Source organism: Ranitomeya imitator, chromosome 2, assembly GCF_032444005.1.
Source record: "Ranitomeya imitator isolate aRanImi1 chromosome 2, aRanImi1.pri, whole genome shotgun sequence".
NCBI classification, from domain to species: Eukaryota; Metazoa; Chordata; class Amphibia; order Anura; family Dendrobatidae; genus Ranitomeya; species Ranitomeya imitator.
This window is the reverse complement of record NC_091283.1, coordinates 54,214,227-54,226,068: the sequence shown is the minus strand read 5'-3', so window position 1 is coordinate 54,226,068 and position 11,842 is coordinate 54,214,227. Positions and strand designations below refer to the sequence as shown.

General features: G+C 44.6%; 1 protein-coding gene across 1 annotated transcript in view; it reads right to left on the bottom strand.

The window, feature by feature from the left end:
- Nucleotides 1-3,223: 3,223 nt before the first annotated feature.
- Nucleotides 3,224-11,842, bottom strand: part of COQ8B (coenzyme Q8B) — a 50,703-nt gene continuing 42,084 nt past the window's right edge. Inside the window, exon 16 of the mRNA XM_069746747.1 lies at nt 3,224-3,818. Coding sequence (XP_069602848.1) covers nt 3,513-3,818 — 306 coding nt within the window. The 3' untranslated portion in view covers nt 3,224-3,512. The remainder of the gene's footprint in view (nt 3,819-11,842) is intronic.

Sequence of the window (11,842 nt, the reverse complement as noted above, 5' to 3'; positions counted from 1 at the left end):
TCTGCACTGTTTTCATCTCAGGGGCAGCGCACCATCATGGTTCCATGTGAAGTAGATGATCTGCACTGTTTTCATCTCGGGGGCAGCGCACCATCATGGTTCCATGTGAAGTAGATGATCTGCACTGTTTTCATCTCGGGGGCAGCGCACCATCATGGTTCCATGTGAAGTAGATGATCTGCACTGTTTTCATCTCAGGGGCAGCGCACCATCATGGTTCCATGTGAAGTAGATGATCTGCACTGTTTTCATCTCAGGGGCAGCGCACCATCATGGTTCCATGTGAAGTAGATGATCTGCGCTGTTTTCCTCTCGGGGGCAGCGCACCATCATGGTTCCATGTGAAGTAGATGATCTGCACTGTTTTCATCTCAGGGGCAGCGCACCATCATGGTTCCATGTGAAGTAGATGATCTGCGCTGTTTTCCTCTCGGGGGCAGCGCACCATCATGGTTCCATGTGAAGTAGATGATCTGCGCTGTTTTCCTCTCGAGGGCAGCGCACCATCATGGTTCCATGTGAAGTAGATGATCTGCGCTGTTTTCCTCTCGAGGGCAGCGCACCATCATGGTTCCATGTGAAGTAGATGATCTGCGCTGTTTTCCTCTCGGGGGCAGCGCACCATCATGGTTCCATGTGAAGTAGATGATCTGCACTGTTTTCCTCTCGGGGGCAGCGCACCATCATGGTTCCATGTGAAGTAGATGATCTGCGCTGTTTTCCTCTCGAGGGCAGCGCACCATCATGGTTCCATGTGAAGTAGATGATCTGCACTGTTTTCCTCTCGGGGGCAGCGCGCCATCATGGTTCCATGTGAAGTAGATGATCTGCGCTGTTTTCCTCTCGGGGGCAGCGCGCCATCATGGTTCCATGTGAAGTAGATGATCTGCACTGTTTTCCTCTCGGGGGCAGCGCACCATCATGGTTCCATGTGAAGTAGATGATCTGCGCTGTTTTCCTCTCGGGGGCAGCGCGCCATCATGGTTCCATGTGAAGTAGATGATCTGCACTGTTTTCCTCTCGGGGGCAGCGCACCATCATGGTTCCATGTGAAGTAGATGATCTGCGCTGTTTTCCTCTCGGGGGCAGCGCACCATCATGGTTCCATGTGAAGTAGATGATCTGCACTGTTTTCCTCTCGGGGGCAGCGCACCATCATGGTTCCATGTGAAGTAGATGATCTGCGCTGTTTTCCTCTCAGGGGCAGCGCACCATCATGGTTCCATGTGAAGTAGATGATCTGCACTGTTTTCCTCTCGGGGGCAGCGCACCATCATGGTTCCATGTGAAGTAGATGATCTGCGCTGTTTTCCTCTCGGGGGCAGCGCACCATCATGGTTCCATGTGAAGTAGATGATCTGCACTGTTTTCCTCTCGGGGGCAGCGCACCATCATGGTTCCATGTGAAGTAGATGATCTGCGCTGTTTTCCTCTCAGGGGCAGCGCACCATCATGGTTCCATGTGAAGTAGATGATCTGCACTGTTTTCCTCTCGGGGGCAGCGCACCATCATGGTTCCATGTGAAGTAGATGATCTGCGCTGTTTTCCTCTCGGGGGCAGCGCACCATCATGGTTCCATGTGAAGTAGATGATCTGCACTGTTTTCCTCTCGGGGGCAGCGCACCATCATGGTTCCATGTGAAGTAGATGATCTGCACTGTTTTCCTCTCGGGGGCAGCGCACCATCATGGTTCCATGTGAAGTAGATGGTCTGCAGTCAGATCGACGACAAATACAACAAAGTCCAACCAAAAAAAACAGAAGTTACAGCATTCAGAGCAGCGCCTGTAACAGCTGGAGGCACCGAGCACAGGTCAAAACAAAGATGATACGGCTGAGAACCATTCAATGAAAAGAGACTGAGCTGCAATACCAAACACAGCCTGTAGACATAAGGGGCGCTGTTCCTATTAAACCAAAAACTATCAATGAGGTGTGGAGGGGTAAATACTGAAGTCATCACAACAGATCAGGCAGTGCAAGAAATGATGGGAAAAAAATTAAAAAAAATCCGAAAAAATAAAAAGACTCTGGTCCGTATTACATGTTTTCTGATGCTGTATACATTAAATGGATGTATTCGGAGGAGCGGAGGGTTGTCAATTTATTTTTATTTTTTTTGCATATTTTTGGGCTAAAATAATTTTTGCAATTGGGTTTCATTAAAAAAACAAAACAAAAACCTGTCACTTTTACAGGCTCACTCTTTCCCGGCACATTGCAGGCTGCTGATTGAACATACAAACTCCTTGCAGGTGGTGTGTCTTTGGTGGGATTTGAAGCCAGGACCCCCAGCTTTTGGCTGATTTATAACCACAAACTTTCCATCAGAATGCGCTCACTGAACAATTCTTAGTTAACTCATTCTGCAGCCAGCAATGCGCAGGAAAACAAAAGAGTGTAAAAAAGTCAAACGGTGCAAAATATTTAATGACACCCAATTGCAAAAAATTATAGTCGGCCCAAAATATATGTAAAAAAAAAAAAAAAAGGTCCCGAACTAAATATGTTGAGTTCTGATAACGGTATAATATATTTTTGTGTATTGCACGACGTTCCCTCTTCTATAAAAGCAGCGGGGGATTAGTGGTCCATTGAAGGCAACTAGAAGCCTGCACAATGCCAAATAAGGGTGGGCTTGTCAGCGGCAGAAGCAACGGACGTGGCTGACGAGAGGTCTGCAAGACGCTAGTTTGGCATAAATCTCTTCCTGGGAGGCGCACTCTGCCAGCCATTTACTTCTTTAATCTTCCTTGTATATTCTGGCTGAAGAAATATAAGCAGCGATCCGGATTTCTGGAGACGTATCAGCGCCTGGAACCTGGGTGACCCATTTTGTATTGTTCCCGGGGTCTTTCTGTCAACGGGGAAACATTTCACAGGGAATGCTATCTTTCCGAACAACGAGGCAGCTTCAAAAGGGGGATGATGAATAGAGGATTAAGCGATTAATTAAAACATCCCAAAGACAAGTCGGTGAAAGTCAACCCACAATTTGGAGTTTTCAGAGAGAAAGAGGCAGAAGACATGAGAGTTAAAAAAAATAAAACAACAAGCCAAAAAAAATAAATAAAAAAAATAAAAAAGAAAATATTTGGACTGGAGGCTGAAGCTTTCCGGCGGCACGGCTGAGATACTGATTGACGCCTGGTTGCCACATGATACGTTGCTTATTGAGTCACTCCCTGAGGAGGTTGGACCCTGAAAAAGGACGGGACCCCCTTTTAGTAGACAAATTCCACTTTAGATAAACGGTAGCTGAAAAGAACGCACTTGGCACCACAGCCCAACATTTTGGAAGCGGATTGTCAGCTATAAACCAGCGGGGGATCAAAACCATACGCGCTCAGCCCACAGTCGTATCGTAGAGCTGTATGGATAATTCTTTGGGTATCAACCCCCCTCCCCCCAAAAAAAAAATTAAAAAAAACTAAAAAAAGATAAAAAAAAAACTCCGACAACTAAAAATGATAAAACTAGTAGTTCGCTTCAAGTAGAATGATGGAGTGGGTTAGTGAGTGGTCGGCTGGCGCCCCTCTCGCCCTCGTTGTGCCCAGTAATGACTGTATGTATTGTCAAAGAGCTCTTTACACGGGATGGTCGCCTTAAGCTTGGCACAGATGAGGAAAGAGCCGGCCATTTTCCGATGCAGGGAGTAGGTCTCTTCGGGCGGAGGGGTGAGTCTGTGTTTTAGCATGACCGGTATTAGCTCGTGGATTCTTTTGGTTGTGTTTTGGGTACCAAAATTGAATGGCTCCTCCGAGGCGAAAGCCTCCCCTAGAATCATCACGGCGTCCACGTGAGCTTCTTCGAACACCTGAAAAACAGGAAAATTAAAACAAAAGTTAAATACACCCATCAAAAATAATTCCATGTAGTAGAATAACACAGAAAATTAGTCAGTATTGAAGAACTGAAATCAATTAACCTTTTGATGATATTCTAATTTAGTGAGAAGCACTTGTATCTCCTTTAAAAAAACCAAAACAAACAACTCCACATTACTGATTTCCGCTTTCCTTTTACTCTTAGGGTCTGTGTCCACCGTCCGGATTACATCTGTATTAGCTGCGGATTGAACGCTGCGTACAACCGCAGCGTCCAAATGTTACAGGATAGTGGAGGGAATTTTATGAAATCCCGTCTCCTCTATGCGTGCGAACACGCATCCGGCGGTCCTGCGCTTACGGACATGCGGGGCGTCTTTTTAGAACACAGCATGTCTGTTTACCTTACGGTGACGCTCGGTCACCGCAAAGTAAATAACAGTCCTGCGTATTGGGTGCGGCGAATCCGTATGTGTAATGAACACATCCAGAATCACAGAGCGTACAGAAGGGGGCGGCGCTTTGGGCGGAACAGGTTTTCCGCTCCGTCCAAAGCACCGACAATCCGGACCGTGGACACTCACCCTTATACAATTTTCTCTGCCCTCCCTGAGACTATACGTGCTTCCTTCCCTTCCCAGGCTGTGGAGATCTGTGCACAACTTCCTACCCCTCCTGACTTATGTCTAAGGGCTCATACACATACGGACGAGTGCTATGCGAGCACAATGCAATTTTCACACCTAGCATCCGATTTACATCCAAGCGCATTGAGATTTTAACTTGAGCTTTTACATACAGCAGTACTACATCCTTTTAAAACCAAATATTCTTAAAAAGTCTGTCTGTCTGTCCTTCTGTCACGGTTATTCATTCGCTGATTGGTCTCGGCAGCTGCCTGTCATGGCTGCCGCGACCAATCAGCGACGGCCACAGTCCGATTAGTCCCTCCCCTACACTCACTGCTCGGCGCCCGCTCCATATAATCCCTTCCACTCACACAGGGTTAATGGCAGTGGTAACGGCCCGCGGTGTAACGCACTCCGTGACCGCAGCTATTAACCCTGTGTGTCCCCAACTATTTACTATTGATGCTGCCTATGTAGCATCAATAGTAAAAATGTCATGTTAAAAATAATGTAAAAAAAAAAAAAAAAACCTGCTATACTCACCCTACGCCGCCTTTCCCGCTCCTCGTCACGCTCCCAGGACAGCTCCATTGCAATCGGCAGCTTCCGGTCCCAGGGCTGGTGTGCGTCGTGAGGAGCGAGAAAGGCGGCGGAGGGCGAGTATAGCAGGACTTCAACAGGCCTTCGGAAGGTGACTATATGTTTATTTATTTTTTTAAGTCTCTATACTACGTGGCTCTGTGCTGGGCAATATACTACGTGGCTCTGCTATATACTACGTGGCTGGGCAATATACTACGTGGCTGGGCAATATACTACGTGGACATGTATATTCTAGAATACCCGATGCGTTACAATCGGGACACCATCTAAATATATCTATATATCTATATCTAAATATCTATATCTAAATATCTATATCTATCTATATATCTATCTATATATCTAAATATATATCTATCTATATATCTAAATATATATCTATCTATATATCTAAATATATATCTATCTATATATCTAAATATATATATATTATATATATATATATATATATATATATATATATATATATATGTGTGTGTATGTATGTATGTATATATCTATCTATCTATCTATCTATCTATCTATCTATCTATCTATCTATCTATATATATCCAGAATCCGTTCCTTCCTCAGCCCACAATCTAGCAATACTCTTGTGCATGCCCTCATCATCTCCCGCCTTGATCACAACACCCTCCTCTGTGGCCTCCCTGCTAACTCTCTTGCACCACTCCAGTCTGTCTTCAACTCTGCTGCCCGGCTAATCCACCTCTCTCCTCGCTACTCCCCTGCTTCTCCTCTCTGCAAATCCCAGTTCAAACTACTAACACTGATCTACAAAGCCATCCACAACCTGTCCCCTCCCTATATCTCTGAACTAATCTCCCGCTATCTTCCCTCACGTAATCTCCGATCCTCCCAAGACCTCCTTCTCTCCTCCACACTTATTCGTTCCTCACACAACCGCCTCTAAGATTTCTCCCGAATATTCCTCAGCTTCTGGAATTCCACGCCTCAACACGTCCGACTATCGACCACCCTCGGCTCCTTCAGACAGAACCTGAAAACCCATCTCTTCAGGAAAGCCTACAGCCTGCAATAACCATCCTGCCACCTCGCCATCGCCAGAGCCGCCGCCTCGACCCTACCTTCTGTCTCTTCCCCTCTATCCCATAGAATGTAAGTCCGCAAGGACAGGGTCCTCTCCCCTCTGTACCAGTCTGTCATTGTAAACTTGTTTACTGTAAATGATATCTATAACTCTATATGTAACCCCTTTCTCATGTACAGCACCATGGATAGATATATATATATATATATATATATACATACATATACATATACACATACATACACACATACACACACATACATACATACATATATATAGACAGTCCAAAAGTTTGGACACACCTTCTCATTTAAAGATTTTTCTGCATTTTCATGACTATGAAAACTGTACATTCACACTGAAGGCATTAAAACTATGAATTAACACCTGTGGAATAATATACTTAACAAAAAAGTGTGAAACAACTGAAATTATGTCTTATATTCTAGGTTCTTCAAAGTAGCCACTGTTTGCTTTGATGACTGCTTTGCACACTCTTGGCATTCTCTTGATGAGCTTCAAGAGGTAGTCACCGGAAATGGTTTTCACTTCACAGGTGTGCCCTGTCAGGTTTAATAAGTGGGATTTCTTGCCTTATAAATGGTGTTGGGACCATCAGTTGTGTTGTGCAGAAGTCTGGTGGATACACAGCTGATAGTCCTACTGAATAGACTGTTAGAATTTGTATTATGGCAAGAAAAAAGCAGCTAAGTAAAGAAAAACGAGTGGCCATCGTTACTTTAAGAAATGAAGGTCAGTCAGTCCGAAAAATTGGGAAAACTTTGAAAGTGTCCCCAAGTGCAGTGGCTAAAACCATCAAGCGCCACAAAGAAACTGGCTCACATGAGGACCGCCCCAGGAAAGGAAGACCAAGAGTCACCTCTGCTTCTGAGGATAAGTTTATCCGAGTCACCAGCCTCAGAAATCGCAGGTTAACAGCAGCTCAGATTAGAGACCAGGTCAATGCCACACAGAGTTCTAGCAGCAGACACATCTCTACAACAACTGTTAAGAGGAGACTTTGTGCAGCAGGCCTTCATGGTAAAATAGCTGCTAGGAAACCACTGCTAAGGACAGGTAACAAGCAGAAGAGACTTGTTTGGGCTAAAGAACACAAGGAATGGACATTAGACCAGTGTAAATCTGTGCTTTGGTCTGATGAGTCCAAATTTGAGATCTTTGGTTCCAACCACCGTGTCTTTGTGCGACGCAGAAAACGTGAACGGATGGACTCTACATGCCTGGTTCCCACCGTGAAGCATGGAGGAGGAGGTGTGATGGTGGGGGGGGGGGGGGGTGTGCTTTGCTGGTGACACTGTTGGGGATTTATTCAAAATTGAAGGCATACAGAACCAGCATGGCTACCACAGCATCTTGCAGCAGCATGCTAATCCATCCGGTTTGTGTTTAGTTGGACCATCATTTATTTTTCAACAGGACAATGACCCCAAACACACCTCCAGGCTGTGTAAGGGCTATTTGACCAAGAAGGAGAGTGATGGGGTGCTACGCCAGATGACCTGGCCTCCACAGTCACCAGACCTGAACCCAATCAAGATGGATTGGGGTTGAGCTGGACCGCAGGGTGAAGGCAATAGGGCCAACAAGTGCTAAGCATCTCTGGGAACTCAGATTGTTGGAAAACCATTCCTGGTGACTACCTCTTGAAGCTCATCAAGAGAATGCCAAGAGTGTGCAAAGCAATCATCAAAGCAAAATGTGGCTACTTTGAAGAACCTAGAATATAAGACATATTTTCAGTTGTTTCACACTTTTTTGTTAAGTATATAATTCCACATGTGTTAATTCATAGTTTTGATGCTTTCAGTGTGAATGTACAATAATAATAATAATAATCTTTATTTTTATATAGCGCTAACATATTCCGCAGCGCTTTACAGTTTGCACACATTATCATCACTGTCCCCGATTGGGCTCACAATCTAGAATTCCTATCAGTATGTCTTTGGAATGTGGGAGGAAACCGGAGTGCCCGGAGGAAACCCACGCAAACACGGAGAGAACATACAAACTCTTTGCAGATGTTGTCCTGGGTGGGATTAGAACCCAGGACCCCAGCGCTGCAAGGCTGTAGTGCTAACCACTGCGCCACCGTGCTGCCCAATATTCATAGTCATGAAAATACAGAAAAATCTTTAAATGAGAAGGTGTGTCCAAACTTTTGGTATGTACTATAATATATATATATTTTAGAAAAAAAAAAAAAAAAAAAAGGGGGAAACACCACAGCAGACTTCTAGAAAAAAAGTGATGTTTATTGCCCAAATGGTGCGGCGATGTTTCGGATACAATCCTTTCTCAATGCAGGAGCAGACAGGATAGGAGACATGGTTTACATACAGTAAATCCATGCAGAATAGTTAAATATATAGATGTGAGTGGTCAATACAATTAGTACAGTGTGTGTGCAAATCACTGGACATGCAATTAATAAACGTTTATTTATTGGAAAAAAATTACGTGGACTCCCGCACAATTTTCAAAACCAGCAGAGGGAAAGCCAGCGACTGGGGGCAAATGTTTATAGCCTGGGAAAGGGGTAATACCCATGGAGCTTCCCAGGCTATTAATATCAGCTCACAGATGTATATTTAGCCTTTACTGGCTATTAACCCCTTCATGACCTTGGGATTTTTTGTTTTTCCGTGTTCGTTTTTTGCTCCCCTCCTTCCCAGAGCCATAACTTTTTTATTTTTCCGTCAATGTGGCCATGTGAGGGCTTATTTTTTGTGGGACGAGTTGTACTTTTGAATGACATCATTGGTTTTAGCATGTCGTGTACTAGAAAACGGGAAAAAATTTCCAAGTGCAGTGAAATTGCAAAAAAAGTGCAATCCCACACTTGTTTTTTTGTTTGGCTTTTTTGCTAGGTTCACTAAATGCTGAAACTGACCTGCCATTATGATTCTCCAGGTCATTACGAGTTCTTAGACACCAAACATGACTAGGTTATTTTTTACCTAAGTGGTGAAAAAAAATTCCAAACTTTGCTAAAAAAAAAAAAAAAAAAAAAAAAAAAAAAATTGTGCCATTTTCCGATACTCGTAGCGTCTCCATTTTTCGTGATCTGGGGTCGGTTGAGGGCTTATTTTTTGCGTGCCAAGATGACGTTTTTAATGATAGCATTTCGGTGCAGATACGTTCTTTTGATCGCCCGTTATTGCATTTTAATGCAATGTCGCGGCGACGAAAAAACCGTAATTCTGGCGTTTCAAATTTTTTTCCCGCTACGCTGTTTAGCGATCAGGTTAATGCTTTTTTTTAGTTGATAGATCGGGCGATTCTGAGCGCGGCGATACCAAATATGCGTAGATTTTATATTTTTTTTATTGATTTATTTTGATTGGGGCGAAAGGGGGGTGATTTAAACTTTTATATATTTTTTATTTTTTTAACATTTTTTTCAACTTTTTTTTTTTTTTTTTACTTTTGCCATGCTTCAATAGCCTCCATGGGAGGCTAGAAGCAGGCACAACTCGATCGCCTCTGCCACATAGCAGCGATCTGCTGATCGCTGCTATGTAGCAGAAATGGAGGTGTGCTGTGAGCGCCGACCACAGGGTGGCGCTCACAGCCACCGGCGATCAGTAACCATAGAGGTCTCAAGGACCTCTATGGTTACAATGGAGATGCATCGCCGACCCCCGATCATGTGACGGGGGTCGGCGATGACGTAATTTCCGGCCGCCCGACCGGAAGCGGTAGTTAAATGCCGCTGTCTGCGTTTGACAGCGGCATTTAACTAGTGAATAGGTGCGGGCAGATCGCGATTCTGCCCGCGCCTATTACGGGCACATGTCAGCTGTTCAAAACAGCTGACATGTCCCGGCCGTGATGCGGGCTCACCGCGGAGCCCTGCATCAAAGCAGGGGATCTGACCTCGGACGTACTATCCCGTCCGAGGTCAGAAAGGGGTTAAAATAGGGGACCCCCCCCCAAAAAAAAAAATAAATTATGTGGGGTCCCCCTATAATAACCAGCAAAGGCTAAGCAGACAGCTGCGGGCTGATATTAATAGCCTAGGAAGGGACCATGGATATTGCCCCCTCGGCTAAAAACATCAGCACTCTGTGCCAATTCCGGCACTTAGCCTCGCTCTTCCCACTTGCCCTGTAGCGGTGGCATATGGGGTAATAGTTGTGGGGTTGATGTCACCTTTGTATTGTAAGGTTACATCCAGCTGGATTAGTAATGTAGAGGTGTCAATAAGATCCATTACTAATCCTATAGCTGGTAAAGGGTTAAATAAAGACACAACCAGAATAAAGTCTTTTACTGAAATAAAACACTGAACACAGTTTGACCATTTTATTCTTACTGCTAATCCATGCGACGCCCTAGATCTCCCATAATAAATGAAAAAAAAATAAACCAACAATATACCATACCTGTCCGGCGTTCAGTCCCACGCAGTAATCCATATCTAGGGGATATACAGTTTACAACCGGGAGCACTGCTAATCCGACCGCCCCGGCTGTAAACCACTGATGAACTAATGAGAAGCTGCCGGTGGCAGCATCAATGACTAGCGCTGACGTCACTGACGCTGCGCTGCCTCACAGCCTGACCTGTGGTGAACTCTTCAGCGTGGGAAAAATGAACTGGCATTTTCCCACGCTCCAGAGGTCATCCCAGGTCAGCACATCTGCGAGCGGCAGCTTCAGTGATTAGCAGTGCCGTCACTGAAGCTGCGCTCCCTCACAGCTTGAGAAAAGGAGAAAAACCCGATTGTACATACAAAATAAAAACTGCAGAATCTATTAATGTGAATCTGAAGTGCCTTCATTCACCAGCAGAGCGGATTCTCCACAATCGCTGACAGTGGAATGTAAATGTCCCGATCACTGGCGCTCGCGCGCTGACAATCAGTCCTGCGGACGCTCGGTTATAAGCGTCATCTGCTGTGCTGTAATCTGCATTGTACCAAGTCATCACTTCTAGCCCAAATCCCCAAAACTCACAATGGTCCTGGAGGACGAGAGATTGCCTTCCCTTTACAGCTCGGGAGCAGATCACAATGAAAACATAACACAGCAATGTCCTGTACGGTGTCTGAACACTCTGCTGTGCGGACGGCGTGTACCGAGCGGCGCAGACACGAGCCATTGTGGTGGGACTAAATGTACAACCGCCATACAGTGTCACAGCCCACAGACAATGCTTCTGGCCATTCAGCATGGGCAAGCGGCCATACCTTAACCCCTTCATGACCCAGCCTATTTTGACCTTAATGACCTGGCCGTTTTTTGCAATTCTGACCAGTGTCCCTTTATGAAGTAATAACTCAGGAACGCTTCAATGGATCCTAGCGGTTCTGAGATTGTTTTTTCGTGACATACTGGGCTTCATGTTAGTGGTAAATTTAGGTCAATAAATTCGGTGTTTATTTGTGATAAAAACAGAAATTTGGCGAAAATTTTGAAAATTTCGCAATTTTCACATTTTGAATTTTTATTCTGTTAAACCAGAGAGGTATGTGACACAAAATAGTTAATAAATAACATTTCCCACACGTCTACTTTACATCAGCACAATTTTGTAAACAAAATTTTTTTTTGCTAGGAAGTTATAAGGGTTAAAATTTGACCAGCGATTTCTCATTTTTACAACGAAATTTACAAAACCATTTTTTTTTAGGGACCACCTCACATTTGAAGTCAGTTTGAGGGGTCTATATGGCTGAAAATACCCAAAAGTGACACCATTCTA